General features: G+C 46.1%; 1 protein-coding gene across 5 annotated transcripts in view; it reads right to left on the minus strand.

Moving 5' to 3' along the window:
- Positions 1-2576: 2576 nt before the first annotated feature.
- Positions 2577-18798, minus strand: part of zfpm1 (zinc finger protein, FOG family member 1) — a 132687-nt gene continuing 116465 nt past the window's right edge. For all 5 annotated transcript variants that reach the window (XM_015965152.3, XM_070550501.1, XM_070550503.1 and 2 more), the window contains 5 exons: positions 11167-11269; positions 10837-11097; positions 8689-8922; positions 8369-8611; positions 2577-8287 (listed from right to left, as the gene is read on the minus strand). In XM_015965152.3, coding sequence (XP_015820638.3) covers positions 5703-8287; positions 8369-8611; positions 8689-8922; positions 10837-11097; positions 11167-11269 — 3426 coding nt within the window. In that variant the 3' untranslated portion in view covers positions 2577-5702. The remainder of the gene's footprint in view (positions 8288-8368; positions 8612-8688; positions 8923-10836; positions 11098-11166; positions 11270-18798) is intronic.

The raw sequence follows: 18798 nt of genomic DNA on the forward strand, positions 1-18798 counted from the left end.
CAGCAGAGGAAATGCTTGTCTGCAGTGTTTGTTTGATGGAGAGTTATTCTCAGACCGCATCATTCATTCCCCTTCCTGCACACTTCTTCTGAAGATGGATCAATCCAAATAGTTTCTCTTCCTCAGCGGATTCTAATCCATTCACGTTGAGATGAGAGCGCCCCCCTAAGGTGCCAAGCTGCAGCAGTTTGGTTCAAACGTTCATTTTTACCACTGATGAAGTAACAGATTAAAGAATACCACAAAGTTCACATAAACAATCATAACAATTCTCCAGTGTCAGGGAGAATCCCAGAGCTGTCCACACATTCCTAATGGAGACGAGAGGAGCTTGTATTATTGGTGAGTCATTCCCACCAACAGCCTGAAGCTTCCAACTCTTCCAGCTTCACCAGCTCAAAATGTTTAAGATCTGCAAAGAAAGTATCCTCATGATTATATATCAGATATCTCAATCATTCTAATACTCTTTCAGATTTCCAAGATACAAAAACTAAATTCCAGGAAAAGTTACAAATTTTAATATAACAGACTTGACCTGACCTTTGAGCTAAAAACACCAAATTCAAACAGTTTTCTTTAGTTTTTCTTCCTCAGCGGATTCTAATCCATTCGCGTTGAGATGAGAGCGCCCCCTAGTAAGGAGCCAAGCTGCAGCAGTTTGGTTCAAACGTTCATTTTTACCACTGATGAAGTAACAGATTAAAGAATACCACAAAGTTCACAAAACCCAGAGAAACCTGCAGGATCGACACACCTTCGCCTCAGAAGCTCTCAGACCGACGAATGACTCATCTGTTCCTGCTGATAGATCTTTTGTTCTTTAGAGGAACAACTTGAACATTTTGTGTGCAGAAGAAGAACATCGACGTGCGTGGAACGACCTCCTGGGACTTTGATTCCCTGATGCAGGAACAGTCCCTTTCATCCTCGGCTCTGATCCGCTGCAGGACCCCAGCTGTCAGCTGGTGGATGGGAAACACGTGTCAGCGATTCATCTTTGAAGATCTCCGACAGCAGCAACAGGTTCCTGTTGGGCTGAAAGGAGCTACTACAGGAGTTGTTTGCAGCAGCTTGTTTGTCTCGAGTGCTCTTGATTCCAGGGTTTTATCAGCTGATGGCGAACACTTCTGAGTCCCTGAGTATAAACAAAAATAAGAGTTTTTGCTCCAGCGCAGGCCTCTGAAATCAGTTAAATCCCGTTTTATAATGTTAAAAATTAATCTCTTCTGCAAGAAAAAGACATTCTTAATAACGCTAGTCATTTTGGTGTTTTTCTCTTTTAGCAATTAACTCGCCTCAGTGTGGGTAAAGGTATAGTTATGGAAACTAGAAGTCCCTACCAAAATAAACGCCTTTAAACAATCAAATACTTTCAATCAAATTCTGACCACAGGAAATCTTCACCAAGAGAAAACATGAGAAGTTTGTCCTCCGCCACTGGCGCTCGTCCAGCCGTCGTGCTTTTGTTCTGTTCAAGCCTTTCCTGCTGCTTCGGTGACAGAAGTGATGTTCGGGTTCCTCCCAGCTGCCTGAATCTTTCTAGGGCCGGGACTTTAACGCGTTAATTATGATTAATTAATTAGAAAAAAATGACGCGTTAAAAAAAATTAACGCATTTAATCACAGCTTGCATTTCGAGAAAGGCGGAACCTTTGTTATTGCACGATTTCCTCGTAGACCGAATATCACTGACGCAAACAACAATGCACAGTGCTAATGGCTACTAAAACGGAATAAAAACAGAAATAAGTTGCCTTGCTTTGACTGATGCAGGATTTAGGGAACCTGTCTGCCTCTTTTCTTAACTTGGAAAAAAAAACTTCTAGACAACGGAGTCCGTGTCGCGGACATTTTTCAGAGATCGTCTCTGCTGCGGCTGCCTGGTGGCACCGGAAACTTTATAAAAGTTGTGGTAAGCTATATTTTTAGCATTTATGTAACATCTCTGCAGCGCTGAAAGCTCCCGACAGAATAATTCTTTGGCCTAACAGTAGTTTATGAAAGTAGTCAGACAAACGGGAGACACCTGGCTGCCGCTGGGAGAACGCTCCGTGTTCTCACTACTCTGTCAACAATCACAAACAACGTGTCTTAAAGTTGAAAACAGAAGTTTAAGTTAAAACAGAAAGACTCTAAAAATGTGATTAATTTAGATTAATTAATTGAAAGCCTCTAATTAATTAGATTAAATTGGCCTAACAGTAGTTTATGAAAGTAGTCAGACAAACGAGAGACACTGGCTGCCGCTGGTAGAGCAGAAGACATCATGGTTAGGCCATTTTTAATGACCACACACACACACACACACACACACACACACACACACACACACACACACACACACACACACACACACACACACACACACACACACACACACACACACACACACGTTTTTAAAAGCAAGGCTGATGATTCATTCAGCCTTTTCTTCTGGAACGCTTTCACACAGAAAACGACACTCAGAACATTTTCTAATGAAAGGAAATAATTTCTGAGCGACTCCGCTCACTCAGAGAAATCAAGGACTTCCTCTCAGGATCGCAGAAAGAAGCTGAGCCACACGTCACCCGTCAGTGTCTCTCAGAACTTTTTTTTTATTTCCCATGCATAGTTTGGACAAGAGTGTAGTGGAGCTGAAAGGAAATGAAAGGAGGAAATAAAGTGTAGACATTCACGGTGCTTTTTCTCCATTAAAGACAAAAGAATCAGGAACAAAAACATGTTGAGAATCTATTCAAACTTTTCTGTCAAGGCTCAAAGCTTTCAGAAAGTCCTTCGAGGAGAAAGAAGATGCATTCAGGACGGGAAAAGTGCTGCGTAACATAAATACATCAAAATAAAACATTTTTACACGACACAGTGCAACAAAACGGGGGTGCGTTCAGAGGACTCTCAGATCCTCAACGTGTGACCAGCTGACATGATGGCTTCTCTGGTTCAAGAGAACAGAACATCTGTAAACAGCAGCAGGACAGAAAGCCAACCAGAAAACAGAATTCTGTTAAAAACAAACAAACAGGAAGTGAGAGCGTGTAACGTCTAAACTGGATAGAAGAAACAAGCCGATTCATAAAAACGACCAGTTCTGAGTTTGTGTTGATGCTGGTCTTTTGTAACGAGGTTTTTCGGGCAGTAAATTTCCATCAGACATGCGTTGGGCTACACGAAAACCAGCCGAGCTGTTCACAAATGAGGGGTTTCTTCCATTTCCCACCTTTTGTGTAAAATCCAGCTAATTTTCACGGTTCTTAATGTTTTCATTAGTTCTGGTGCCACAAATGGGCCAGAGATGATGAATAGCTTCAGACTCGGGATGTTTAGGATACAAATAAAACAAACGTTTCCAATAATTAACTTTATATTTGAAACCTTAACTAAAGGGAATATTAGTGAGGAGACAAATAGATTTTAATGTTTTAAAGTTGGGCTGCTTGATTTATCAATAATAGTATTGATGAGCGTGGAAAAGGGATTGCAATAATTAAAACCAGCGAGTCGACCGGCTGGATCCCTGCTGCTCTAAGAAGCCAGGACATCGAGAACGTGGGGAATGTGACACAAAAATTTAATGATATATTAATCACAATATTAGGCAATGTGTAGATTTTAATTTATAACCTAAAATGAAACCTTAAAATAAAAAAAAATAATAACTTCCTTTAAAAGCTGAAGCAGCTCCTTCACTTTTATTCTGCAGGTTTTGAGCCGTGGAGTCCAGTCCAGGTCCGGCGGGGTCACGTCCGGCATGTTTTAGATGTTTCCAACTACAACAGACATCTAAAACGTGAAGGATTGAGATACTAAAGAACCTGGTCTGAACTTTACTAATACACACCTTTGTCTCAGTTTCTCCTTTAGAAGAAACCCTGCTCATCTCATCCTGAGTGTGGTTGACCTCTGACCCCAGTAGAGAAGTAGATTTAACAGCTGACCTTTGTCCGGGTCCTGAGCTGGCTTAGAGACGGCGCAGCTTTCAGTCTGATAGCTTCCAGTTTAGTTAAAATCTTGCTGGTTTGCAAACAAACAACAGATTTTTGGGCGAAAACAAAACCAAAATATCACTCAGTGAGATTTTTTAGCTGTAAAATGTTTCTGTGACGCAGCTGCTGTTCTTTCTATCTGCTGCAACTTATTACATGTTTGTTTTTTAATTTAGTTTAATTCTTTCATTTATTTAATTGTGATTCTCCTGGGAAATAATCCCGCAGACTGCTCTACGGGGACACAGAGGGGACAATCCGACCCCCAGCCCCAGAGGGTTGGAACAGTAGTAGCTAGCCACTAGATGACACTGAATTCCACATCTTGAACCTTTAAGCTGTTTTATAAAACCTTTATAAGATGGTCTTTGCTTTCTAATGGTGGATAATTCTGGGCGGGACAAAATATTTACAAGTGAGGTCACATCAGGTCCGAAACGAGAGACCAAAAAAGGAGGTAAATTCTGAGAGAACTCGAAGAAAGCAGCTAACTCTGTTGTGAATTTTATTTCACGTCTTAACAACACGCTTAGAAACCAGGATGAGCCAGAATTCACGTGGTGACGTTTTCTGCGGCGAGTCGAGTTGCAGGTCCGTGTGGTTTAAGTGCCGGCCAATCGAATCGCCTCACTGATTGTGTCTGATTGTCTCCACAAATCAAAACGTTAGTGGCGGCCCACCTCCTCGCGTCCTGATGCCTTCCACTCGCTCGCATCCAAAAAACGGGAAAATAAAGAAGTATTGTACAGTTTTAGCTAACACTGCCGCATGGGAACGCGTAAACACGTAACGTGCGAGAGCTCACCGCCGTGCCTTCATTACCGGAGAGAACTAGTCGGATAAAACAGGTTTCGTGAAATAATCGGTGGCGCCGCGTCTCGGCTCCGATAGTAAAGTTCTGTGTGATCCCGGTGATTACTGTGAAGATATTTCATATCTACACTTAGAAAAGTCACTTCAGCACACCCAGTTCCACACATCCTTCAAACAGTATGAAAAATATACAAATAAAAAATACAAATACTCTCAGACACCAGGTAGGTAGTTTTCTGTCGACGTGAAATCAGTGAGGACTCGAAGATAAATATTTCACATTTTTTTCTCCCTTGTTTTTTCTGGTTTTTTCGAAGAGAAAATAAAAAATTCTGTGTAATAAAGAAAAGAGTTTTTGAAACATCCTTCAGTAATTAGTGACATCGTGATTCCACGTGTTTTCAGCCAAAAAGAGCCAGTGTTGAAACCAAAGCATCATAGAATTCTGTTTCTTCAGACATCGTACATTATCCACAGATAATAAAAACAACAACCATGGAGTCTCTTTCCACGTGAGAGGAACCACTCCTCGGCTCGGACCCGAAAGAGCTCAGCAAGGACTAAAGATTCATCGTAATCAGCGTCGTCGGTGTTAGTCGTACTAAAAGCCTAACAAAGAAACGGTGGGGAGGCCGTTTTAACGTCCGCCGCCGCGATGGAGGAGGAAGATCTTCGGGACGGGGGGCAGATAAGCGTGAGCAGGTAGCATCCGTCTCAGCTCTTAGTGTGCGACAAACGTTGACCCATCAGGGAGAATCGGTCAGTAACACCACTGGCCAGCAAGCCAGGTGAGTAACAGTCATACCTGCTGATGCTGAAGCCACCAGCACGGGGAGCTTCTAGGATTCTGATTACGTGGACAGAAGAAGTACTACGGGGCAGAGAAAAAAAAAACCACGGAGCTCATTTCACATGTTCGGCGCTGTGAGAGGAGCAGTAGTACTTCTTGTGAGCTATAAACGTAGACAGGCTGCTGAACTTGATGTTGCAGAGCCGACAGAAGCGGGAGTTCCCGTTCTGGACGGGGGAGATGACGGGGGTTTTGGGGCCAGTGGCGGGAGTTGGGTTGGGATGAGATGCTGCGGTCAGGACAAGGTTTTCTGGAAGATGGACAGAGGCCACCTTTTCCTTCAAGGTCTCAGGCACAGGCGACATAGTCAGAGAGGGAGCCCGAGTGGGGGACACAGGCAGAGGTGAGGCAGCTGAAGGGGATCCACCACCAGCTGAGGGGCTGCTGTTCACCAGCGGAGAGACGGGGGATGTGGTGTCACTCCTGGCCTGTCCATTGATGCCGTCTCTGTGAGCTCGTGAGACGAGCCGGGTCTGGCCGCTGGGGGTGGTGGACATTCCGGCTGCTCCGTCTCTGGGACTGAGGCTGGGGCTGCGGCTGACTGCTCTGCCCGGCTGGAGGGGGGTCTCCTGTGGAGGCTGAACAGATACAACCAGGCCGTGGGTCGTCTTGAAGTGCTCCATCAGGTCACAGGTGATGGGCCTGTTCGGGCAGTACGGACAGACGGCGAGGGAGGAACCGGCGCCTTTGGCTCCAGCTCCGGGAGTGGCTGCGAGCGTGGTGCTCGTATGTGAAGGTGATGTAGCTCCAGAAGCTGGTAAGGCGGAAGGGCGAGGGCTGGGTGAGGCTCCCGGAGCCTGGGTGACCCACTCAGCAGGCAGAGCTTTAGCTTCAGCAGGGTGAAGGAGGTCCAGTCGCTCCTGCTGAGGCCTGCTTTTAGGAGAGGTGGATGACGACCTCTTGAGCCGGTGGAGCTGCTCTAAGGTGTGGGGCTGCAGGGTGGTGGCAGGGCAGTAGTAGGTTTTATGGGCCAGGTAGTTCTCTATGCTGTTGAAACTGATGCTGCAGGCCGTGCATTTATGGTAGTCGGTCAGAGGCAGAGCTGGGAGGACGCTGTTGCCACTGATGCGCTGAGCAGCGTCTCTCAGACGGGGCCTCTTGCTCAGGTCAATGGGGCCATCCCCTTCAGGGCTGGAGCCACCTGCACCACCGGGGGAAACTTCCTGTTTCACCACCAAGCCAAGAACAGAGGGAGATGGTGCTGAGGCTGCAGAAGTGGCTGCAGCAGCGGCGGCGGCGTTCGCCAGCGCTTCGGTTCTGGCCATGTGGATCTCATACATCTTCTTCCTCTTGCGCGTGCGGATGGGCTGAGGAAGAAAAGCTGCAGCATTGGCGGTCTTGGACGTGTGCCCAGCCCGCTGGTTGGATGGGTCATGACGGGACGCACAGTAGAACCGTTTGTGGACAGTGTAGTTGTCATGACGACTGAAGCGGATGTTGCAGGCTTCGCAGAAGGTTTTGTTGGGGTGATCTTCATGGTCCTCTGCAGAGCCACTAGCAGGACTCTGGCTGCCTTCGCTTGCTCTTCCTCCTCCTCCTCCTCCTCCTCCTCCTCCACCCTCCCCTTCAGAGGAGGAGGACACTCCATCTCTTCCTGCTGGTTGTTCCACCTTCACTTCCACTAGCCTCTTGGACTCTGCTGCTCCACTTCCTGCAGGAGGCTCGGAGTCAGCTGGAGAGGCAGAGGCTGCTCTGCTCGACGTTCCGACCTGAGGGGACGAGCCGTGCGGCCCACTGGACGGTGTCGGTCCTGGCGCTGTTGATCCAGATCCTGAGCTGTCTCCCTGGTGCCTGCTGGAGCAGTACAGCCTCTTATGTGCATAGTAGTTATTGATGTTATTGAACGTGATGTCACACTCGAAGCAGGTGGCTCCTTTGTGTGGTGGAGTACCGGTGGCTGCAGCTGGAGTCGGTCCAGAAGCAAAGAAGGCAGGTGGGCTGTTCTGAACCACCGTCTGGCCCTGCTTCAGCCGGCTGTGGACCATCTCCGACATCTTGGCTAGGATCTCCGAAGCCTGGGGTAGGATTGCTGCCTCGGGGTTGAACATGAACTGAGGCAGGAACATTGCTCCTGGAACCGCTGAGCCTGTTCCTCCTACGTGGGCAGGACTGGAACCAGGAGTGGGACTGGTCGGTTCTGCCTTGACAGTTGTGTTAGCTGGACTCTTGGGAGAGTTTGATGTCTGGCAGCTGAGAGCGGAGACAGTTGATTCTTCTTTTGTCTTTTTTCCTGCATCCTGGACCTCCTCCTCTCTACCGACTTTCTCCTCCTCTCCATCTTCTTTCAGCTCCATTTGTTGCTCTTCTGTCTCAGACTCCGACTGCGGCTCCTCCTTTATTTTCAGGTCCGTGGTCAGGGTGTTGGGACTGTAGTCTCGAGGTGTGGCTGAGCCTCCATTTGTGCCAGGGCTAGAGGAGTCTGGTTTGGGAACCGATGCGAGGGGTTCTCTCTCCAGCAGGGGCAGCTGGGGCTGTTCCACCGACGAGGGGGTGCTCTGACGAGGAGTGGGGCTCCTCTCAGCAGGAACTCTGACCTCCAGGTGGGTTCGAACGTGCTGCTGCAGTTGGGAGGGGGAGTCCGAGTTGTGTCCACATACCTGACACTTCAGCACCACACCGGAGTCCCCTGGGCTCAGACCTGATGAGAACATGCAGGATTAGAGATGCTGTGGACCAGCTCGTTGAATCTAGAGACCTGAACCAGTCATGCTGGACTTACCGGTGGACAGTGGCAGCTTGGGAAGGCCCGGTCCAGGAGAGTAGACCTCACTGCGAGATCCAGGTTGGCACACCATGTGGCTGGTGACCAGGTGGCTGTAGAGAATGTCCCTGGTGGTGGACACAAAGCCACAGCCATGACAGACCCCGTTCAGGGTGTCGGTGTGGACCTTCAGGTGGCGCTCACAGTTTGCTTTAGTGGTGAAGGCTGAAAGGCAGATGAGGCAGACAAACGGACGCTCGCCTGTGGACAAACAGACAGCAGGAGGTCAAACCAAATCCCAGTCACGCAGTTCCCGTCGTCATAAACCTGAACCTCACCGCTGTGGGTGCGCATGTGGATCTCCAGAGAGCTGGCGCTGGGGCAGCTCTTGTTGCACTGTGGGAAGGGGCAGACACGCTCGTTGGGGTACGAGTCCTTAGGTTTGTCCTGCGGTGGTGAAGAGGCTGCCGCTGGCTGCTTCTGCCGGCTAGCGCAGTAGTACATCAGGTGGGCCTGCAGATTCCTCTCGCTGCGGTACCAGATCCCACAATCCTTACACGGAAATATGTCCTCTGAAACGTATTAAAACACGAAAAACCAGCATTGTTCAAGCAAAGTTCTGATCAGCTGGTCAAGTCCGCCGCCCGTCGACTGTTTTCTATGTGTGACCTGAAGTAAAAACACGTCCGTCTGTCCGTCCGTCCGTCTATCGTCCGTCCGTCTATCATCCATCCATCCATCCATCCATCCATCCATCCATCTGTCTATGTATCCATCCATTAACCAGTCATGAGTTCATCCATCCATCCATCCACCCATCCATTAACCAGCCATGAGTTCATCCATCCATCCATCCATCCATCCATTAACCAGCCATGAGTTCATCCATCCATCCATCCATCCATTAACCAGCCATGAGTTCATCCATTCATCCATCCATCCATCCATCCATCCATTAACCAGCCATGAGTTCATCCATCCATCCATCCATCAGCCATGAGTTCATCCATCCATCCATCCATCCATCAACCAGCCATGAGTTCATCCATCCATCCATCCATCCATCCATTCATTCATTAACCAGCCATGAGTTCATCCATCCATCCATCATCCATCCATTAACCAGCCATGAGTTCATCCATCCATCCATCCATTCATTCATTAACCAGCCATGAGTTCATCCATCCATCCATCATCCATCCATTAACCAGCCATGAGTTCATCCATCCATCCATCCATCCATCCATCCATTAACCAGCCATGAGTTCATCCATCCATCTATCCATCCATCCATTAACCAGCCATGAGTTCATCCATCCATCCATCCATCAGCCATGAGTTCATCCATCCATCCATCCATCCATCCATCAACCAGCCATGAGTTCATCCATCCATCCATCCATCCATCCATTCATTCATTAACCAGCCATGAGTTCATCCATCCATCCATCATCCATCCATTAACCAGCCATGAGTTCATCCATCCATCCATCCATCCATCCATCCATTAACCAGCCATGAGTTCATCCATCCATCTATCCATCCATCCATTCACCCAATAATATAATAACGTGTTTTTAATCATATTACAATAAGGAACGCTCACAGTCTAGGGCAACAACAAGACCAGAAAAAAAAAACTGAAATACATTTTATAGGGCTTTAGTCCACCTGTACTGCATTAAAGACAATTATGATCATGAGGTGATTTTGATCACCTTCAGGCCTGGTGTGTGTGTGTGTGTGTGTGTGTGTGTGTGTGTGTGTGTGTGTGTGTGTGTGTGTGTGTGTGTGTGTGTGTGTGTGTGTGTGTGTGTGTGTGTGTGTGTGTGCGTGTGTGTGTGTGTGTGTCGGCAGTGGCACGGCCAACAGGAAACTGTCCAGGGTTGCAGGCAGCACAAGGATAAAAACTGTCTGTATAAAGAGGAACACTGCCATCTAGTGTACAAATGAAGCATTACGCTGCTACGCCACAGCAGTTTGAATACAGCTCTGATCCATTTCATACTGATCATAATGAGGAGGCAGAGACGCTGATCAGAAGGTTCTGACCCTTGGGAGTCGTGGTGGACCTTCAGCTACATATGTTTCAGATTCCATCTTTCTGCTTTTGCACATTTAGAAGACACTTCTCTGGAGTTAACTCCTCCCCCTGCCTCTCGGTTAGCACTGGCATGCTAATGATGACATAAAGCTAGATAACAGAAATGCATTAGAAGTGTTGCCATGGCTACCATGATAGACCCCCCCTAAAAAATAAAATCAGTTCTACTTTACAAAGTAAACAGTTAAAAAACTCCTAATATACGATGTGGGAATGCACATCTGGATCAGGACTCGATGTTTCACCAGTTACAGAACCAGAACTCTGAAACCTCCAATAAGAGAAGGTCACCGGGTAAAAGGCATCTCTGAATGAGCAATGTGTCATATGGATCATTTCCATTAAAGATTGTTGTTTTGTGCAGGACTCCACCCAGACTCACTGTTGACGACGGCGGTGGCGAGGATGGCGGCCATGCCGGCCTGCTGAGGGAGCAGCTGGATGTCGGACCTCAGCGCCGCCGGATATGGTGGCTCCTCCTTCATTGCTGGTGGTTTCTGTGTGAAAAGGCTGAGCGGAGGAGAGGGCTGGGTCAGGTGGGAGGAGGAGGAGGTGGATGAGAGGGGTGGAGGAGGCGACAGGGTAGCCAGAAGCTTTCCACCAGCTGGAATCTCTCGGATCACCTTACAGAACAGCTCGTCACCTGAAAACAGAACCGAGTTCAGGTGGAGGCGAAAGCGTTTCCCGTCATCCTGCAGGTCCGTAAACTCACCTCGACTGTAGATGGTGCAGTTGGCTGCTGAGAGGTCAGAGGTCAGCGGGAGGCGACTGATCCAACAGTCTGGATGCTCACAGGTCAGAGTCAGAGCCGAGTTCTGCAAACAAACAACCTTCATGGGTCATAAAGCAACATTTGAATAAATATTTATTATTGATTCTTCCGTGTGTTTTTGTACAATTTTAACCAAATTATCAGACCAACGTGCATCTTATTCAGGACGTCCCAGCCTTTTTGTTAAACTTTTGGCTCTTTAGAGATGAATGCAGAAGATTTAAAAAATACTTTGTGCTTCAACTTTGTTCAGCTTTGAAACTTCGATGTTTAGGCAAATCTCTGGATTTTGGCTCTTTATCTTACTGACAGCTACTACGACCTGCAGGCTGTACCCCGCCTGTTTGCCCCTTTGACCACTGGAGCCAGCCCCCCGCGACCCTGCATGGACAAGCAACAGCTGAAACGTCTCCCGGCCTTCATTAGTGTCTACAGGAGTGATTATTCACTACATTAATCAGCTGTGTTCATGATTTAAAACATGCAGGAAACGCGCTGGACGCAGGTTCCAGCGCCAGGTATGTTCGCTCCATTTTTTCCAACAGACCAGACCGGCACTCTGAAGTTGCAGGTGCGGTATTCTGACCACAGGGCATGTTGGGGGTCTGAAAGACGTTTCATGAATCCTGTAAAGAGTCATTTTAGCACATGCTGGCTCAAGAAAATGACTTTGAAATGTGAAAAGGTTGCCTAGTATGACTTTAAAGCTTCATGTTTAAGTTTTTCAGTTTGAGAATGCGTTTAGGACCGTTTTCTGTTTGTTTGTCCTGCAGCACAGACAAACCAACCACATAATAAGAACATTTGTATTAATGTTCCCTGACATATTTCATGTTTTTTGTGATATTAATCAAATCAGTGATCTTTTTACAGGAAAATCACACGAAACTAGATGTTTTCCTTCAGGTCTGAAACAAAACCCGGGCTCTGGCCCTCCTGATGGGTTTCATAAATGAACATGATCAGGTGAAACACATTCCTTTGTGCGTCTCAAGTGTTGCTCCACTCTTCTCGTGTATCTTTAGTCTGTAGATAATCAGAAGCATTAACAGCGAGCCGGTGAACACTCGCCATGCCAGCGAGCCGACGGCGATTACAAACCCAGAAGGAAATGAGGGGAGGACGGGCTGAACAAAGAGGGCCAGAAAATAAAGAAAAGGAGGAAGAGGAGGAAGATCTGATGAGGCGGGATTCAGTCAGCTGCTGTAATAAGATCCAGAGTGGATAAAATACTGGACAAAGAGAGGAAAGCCGGCATGCAGGCTCTGTGGAGGTATGAGACCCCAAACAAATAAACAAACAAACAAACACTGTCGATTCCACTTTCAGGATCCCTAAAACTCCCAGTCTCGTCCAGATCACACCAAACAAATCATTGTTTAATCGAGATGCTTTCCATGACTATCATTTCTAATCATCACAGCTGAATTATCCTCCAGACTTTGTTACTCAAACCAACAAAAACCTTTAAAAACATTTCGAAAGCAGCCGCTTGTTGCAAAGATCTGACTAGGAGGAAAACACGGATCCAAACACAACCTAGGAAGACGTTCCTCCTCACATCCGATTCAGATCCAGAGCATAATAAACCAAAGCTTCAGGTAAGCAGTTCATCATTAGCGATTCAACAAAAATAAACAAACTACCGTATTTTCCGGAGTATAAGTCGCACCAGCCATAAAATGTATAACTAAGAAGAAAAAAACAAATATAAGTCGCATTTTGGGGGGAAATTTGATTATTTCTCTTACAAAATCTGAGACCAAGCGTTTCACATTGCAAGACAAGTACCGGTAACAATAACAGAATAAGGAATCAGGGCGCAGCAGCGCGCCACGGTCTCCAGCAGAGGATGGCGGAGTTTCAAACCCTCCCAGCGGGCGGGGAGAGCGCCCGCAGCACCCCGCCACAGGCTGCTGCAGCACGCAACAGTCTCCAGCAGGTGATGGCGCAGCAGGGGAGCTCATTCCTGGTCCGGAGCCGGCCCGCAGCAGCGCGGTATGTATAATTTGGTATATAAGTCACAGGACCAGCCAGACCATGAAAAAAAGTGCGACTTATAGTCCGGAAAATACGGTAAATGTTTCTGGTTTTTTCCAGTGAAAGTAATATTAGGATTTTATCTGTTTCACACAAGTTGCAGTGATTTCCTTTTTTTGATTTCAAAAACCAAATTTCCGAGCTGTCCCTTCCTCAGGTGGGATCACCGATGTCCCGTCTCCACAGCAACACTCTCCAGCTCCTCCTGAAGGATCCTGGGAAAGTTATGGGCCTGCTATCCGTTCAGTGGGAGGTGACCAGGAGCCATTCAGTCAAATGCTGGAACCACATCAGCTGAAACTCTCTGATGAGGAGGAGCAGCAATTGTCCACCGTCCCTCCGAAACAAGACACTAATGGGCCATTTCCATCTGTACCGGGTCGGCCTGGGCCGGGTAGCCCCAGTCGGCCCCAGCCTGGCCCGGTTGATTCCACACATCCTTGTCTTAAGCCCATGTGGGCTGACTCTACCCACCAATCAGAGGCTTGCTCTAATGGAAGGTGTGAATTTGCTGTCAGCAGTGGGTGTGTTGGCCCTGGTCGGCCTGAAGCAGACCCCCTCGAGAAGAGGGCTGAGAATGAGCCTTGGTTGGCCCGGAAAAATACCAGGCCACCCAGATATGTAAACAACCTACGCTACCCGGCCTGGGCCGACCCGGTACAGATGGGAATGGCCCATTAGGTACCAGAGCTCTTCTGCTGGAAGCAGAACCAAAGTCCCACACCATAAATGTTAAATATCCTGTATTAGCATAGCGCCTTCTAGGACTCTACAACCCCCCAAGGTGCTTCACACAACACAATCAGTCACTCACCCATTCATACACTCATGGTGATGAGCTACAATGTAGCTACAGCTGCTCTGGGGCGCGCTGACAGAGGTGAGGCTGCCGAGCACAGGTATCTACCTCTGACCACCACCAGCAGACAAGGTGGGCAAGGACACAACAGCAGCATTCAATTCAATTCAATTCAAATTGAATTCACTGGTCGGAAGCGGGATCTAACCTGCAACCTGATTACTGGACAACCCGCTCTACCTCCTGGGCTGCTGCTGTCCTCTAAAGGAGACCACCAACAGGACCAGACTGTAGAAGCAGTTCTCGTTTAACCCTTATCGTGCTGACGTCGTTAGGTCCGTTTTAGGGGGGCTTCAGCCCACCTATCATTTTGAGGTTTTTAGGGCTGGGACTTTAATGCGTTATTATGATTAATTAGAAAAAAATGACACGTTAAAAAATTTTCACGCATTTAATCGCAGCTTGCATTTCGAGCACGGCGGAACCTTTGTCATTGCACGATTTCCTCGTAGACAGAATATCACTGACGCACACAACAATGCATAGTGCTAATGGCTACAAACGAATAAAAACGGAAAGAAGTTGCCTTGCATTGACTGATGCAGGATTTAGGAAACCCGTCCGCCTCTTTTCTTAACTTGAAAAAAAAACTAACTTCCAGACAACGGCGGAGTCCGTGTCGCGGACATTTTTCAGAGATCGTCTCTGCTGCGGCTGCCCGGTGGCACTGGAAACTTTACAAAAGTTGCGGTAAGCTATATTTTTAACATTTACGTAACATCTGTGCAGCACTGAAAGCACCAGACAGAATAATTCTTTGTCCTAACAGTAGTTTATGAAAGTAGTCAGACAAACGAGAGGCACCTGGCTGCTGCTGGGAGAACGCTCCGTGTTCTCACTACTCTGTAAACAAGCACAAGCAACGTGTCTTAAAGTTGAAAACAGAAGTTTAAGTTAAAACAGAAACACTCTGAAACTTTTCTGATGATTTTCTAAACAATTCTGTCACGGAGTTATACGTTTCTGAGACGAGTCTCTGTCTAAACATCACATGCATTACTATCATTAAGCAACGAGGTGTGTTGAAGCTGTCATCAGCAAAGGGGCGGATGCTTAAGGTTGGTCCAGTCATCCAACTGGAACCAGTTAGTGTTCCTGATCATTCTCAGAATATGCCACGCCTGCTCTGGTGTTAAAAGTTAGTACATTTAAGTCCTAGACCATATTTGTGCCTGTTCTACTGTCATTTTGAAGGATTATTATTTGTGTGTTTTTACTACATTATGAGTAGAAATGCTAATAAAAACTCCCAATTATACAAACAAGTGAAACTGGAAAAATTAGAATCTAGTGCAAAGTCAAATTTATTTCAGTAATTCAACTAGACAGAGAGACTATTTAAAGGCTCAGGAACCCTTTGTAGGTGTTTTATATTTGTAATTATAAATTTTAGTTGATTTGCGTTTTGTTTCATATCACACAGTGACGTTTGATTAATTAAAATGCATTTTTTTATTAAAAGCTTTAGTTTTACAGTGATAACTATGTCTAATGTTTAATTCTCTGTCTCATAATTTTAATTAAGTTTTGCTTTGAGAGCACATTTTCCTGAACGATTAAAATGTGATTAATTTAGATTAATTAATTACAAAGCCTCTAATTAATTAGATTAAACATTTTAATCAAGTCCCAGTCTTAATTTTTATATATATATATACTGTTATTTTGGCTTGTAGTTGTTAATTACATACTCCTTTATTCCATATCATATCAGTGTTATTCATATATTAAAACTGTCAACTGCACACTCATTTGGCAGAATAAAAGTTTGACAATTATTCATTTGTTCTTTGTCATATTTCAGTAACATTTATAATTAAGCAAGTTGTAATTAAACAAATGACTGCAACATTTCCCCCTGTTAAGTGCAGTAGACTGAAATGAATAGCTTTATTTGGAAATATAACATATCTAATTTTTAATGGACTTATATAAAATCTTTCTTCAGCATAGACCCCACTAATGAACTGATTAAGTGTTTTTTTTATAAAAAGAAGAGAGAAAATGCACAAAGGTAGGAAAGGAAAAGAAAGTGATAAAATAATAGGTTTTGTTAAATGTTCGTCAGATAATGAATTAATTGACAAAATTTTTGCAGGGTGTGAAAAAATGTTCAAGGTCAAGCTCCTGGGGCTAAGCCCCCCCCCCCCCCCCCCCCCCCCCCCATATCTCAATCCTAGTGATGTCCATGCCTGATCGTTCTCCTAATAATCTAAAACTCGACCTTCATGATCTTACGGAGATTTCTATTGAAATAAAGATGCATTCAAATAAATTCTGACTTCATGAACTAAACTGGATCGGATATTTTCGGTTTTTATCCCTGACGTAGAAATCAGCCTGGTTTGTGAGATGATTTCACTGATGCACGTCAGACGTTGGTCCACCAGGGGGAGCCCCACACGCACATCTGGAACAGGAACAGCCAGTAGAAATGCTTCCTGGGAGTTTAAATTAAACAAAACTAAACGTGGACGTTCTGATCATGTTTATGAAGCTGCTGCTGAGCTTAAAGCGATCGGAGTGAATGTCCCTCTGAGTCGTTATCGCTGCGGTCTGAAACTTCCTGGGAGTAAAAATAAGGGAACAGGAAGCGTGTTTCATTCAAACTGACACATTTGGCCAAAAACACGGATGACTAACGCTGATAAACATTCTCATTACTCATCCGTTTGACATGTTCTCTCTCCAGCCGGATTAAAGGAGCTAAAATACTTAAAAAAAACACACACACACACAGAAGCGAGTTTGTCCAGACTGAGTTTCAGGCTTTTACTGAAATAAAACACGTTTAATAATAAACGTAAGCCCAGACTTCATGTTGCTTCTGGGCTTTTAGTGAAGGAGTGAATCATTCATGTTCGATCGAGTCGTTGCCTTTTATCGTAAAGGAAACCCAGAACCACACGCTCCAGTTCCTGACTCTCAGGGCTGCATTTGGAGATTATTTCCATGATAAACCATCAGAATTAAACAGAAATATCGAGTTTGAGTGAAAACAAAAGATGAAATGTATTTTTCGACCAGTAATTGGTTTATTAAATTACCTCAGCGGGGCATGAAGCCGTGTTTTAATTTGTTCTGATGTATTAATTCAGTTTGCAGACCAACAAAGTAAAACTGGTCTGAAGCCAGAAAACACTAACCAGACGTCTGTGGAGCACAAACAGCAGCTGAGCTGGAGAAGATCCTCACAGGTTAAAGGTCAAAGGTTCAGGAATGAGGATTCATCACCACCACCATCATCATCATCATCATGCAGACAAAACTGGAAATCTGCACAAGCAGAGAGGTATTTTCTAACTATCCAACCAATCAGATCTCTGCACACCTGCAAGTCAACCAGGTGGATCTTTTCATTCAAGGTTAACTAGTTTAGTTTGAGTTCTGCAGACATAATAAATCAAATTCTCACTAAATCCGGATAGAGATCCGAGCGTCGCTGCATGCCGCCTCATGGCAACAGCTCGGGGTGTAATTCAGAGCTTCTCTCCTCTTATCAGCAGCCTGAAGTCCTGAGGTAAGAGGCTGCTGGCTGTTCCTGGGTCAGTTTAACACCAGAGGGAATTCAAACTTCTGGATGATCCAACCTGAGGAGCTCAAAACCTCCACAAACTCTCTTTTATCACCTCACAAGCCTGACGATGTGTTTTCTTTCTATCTGCGCATCCTCTCACGTCTGGCAGGGTAGGCCGGAGACACCTGCAGCGCTTTTCTGGTTGAAGACGTGGAGGACAGACAGAAGGAAGCCCGGGTCTGCTGTGTGGTGAAAACTGAGGCAGAGTGGATTGTATTTCATGTGGAAGCAGCACAGATGTGGAGATACGAATGCTTTTGTTTTAATTTGTAACCCAATGCTGGAGCCGTCTGAGCTGTAAGTACCGCTAATTTGTTTCAGACTAATTCATCATGGACGCGACTTTGGAATTTACCACCATCTGCAGGGGGGGCTCAGCGAGCGGAAAACACACACACACACACACACACCAGTGGCGTGTCCAGATCTTTTAAAATGGGGTGGCCCAGGTGAGGCACAACTTTGTGCATGAGTGGCACCAATGGTTATGCTTTTTTTTGTTTTACCCCCAAGCCTTTTGTGGACAATGAAAAGCCTATTTAAAGGTAAATTAGTGTGGTGGCACCTGGGGTGGCCATCCAGATTCCAAGGGTGGCATGTGCCACCCCAGGCCACTCCCTGTACACGCCCCTGCATCTATGCCAGGTATTCTGTTGAGTGAAAAGTTTGCGAACCACAGTTCTAATACAAATCTTCTTGCTTCCATCTTAATTCTGCTGTACTGTACGTTTTCTGTTGCGGCGAAGAGATTTCTGCATCTATCATAACAAACGAAAGATCAGACCATACCTAACATAACATGCCACCCAGCTCCTGTTGCAATCTACTGTCATCTCCCGCCTCGATTACTGCAATACCCTTCTAACTGGTCTTCCAGGCTGTACTGTGAGGCATCTTCAAATGGTCCAGAACACAGCGGCGCGTCTGGTCTTCAATCAGCCAAAAAGAGCACACGTCACCCCTCTGTTCATTGAGCTCCACTGGCTACCGCTAGCAGCATGCATCAAATTCTAATAGCTAACACTAGCATACAAAGTCCGAGATGGTACGGCTCCCATCTACCTGAATCCTCTTGCAAAGGCTTACGTCTCAGCCC

Source organism: Nothobranchius furzeri, chromosome 4 (assembly GCF_043380555.1).
Source record: "Nothobranchius furzeri strain GRZ-AD chromosome 4, NfurGRZ-RIMD1, whole genome shotgun sequence".
In the NCBI taxonomy this organism is placed as follows: domain Eukaryota; kingdom Metazoa; phylum Chordata; class Actinopteri; order Cyprinodontiformes; family Nothobranchiidae; genus Nothobranchius; species Nothobranchius furzeri.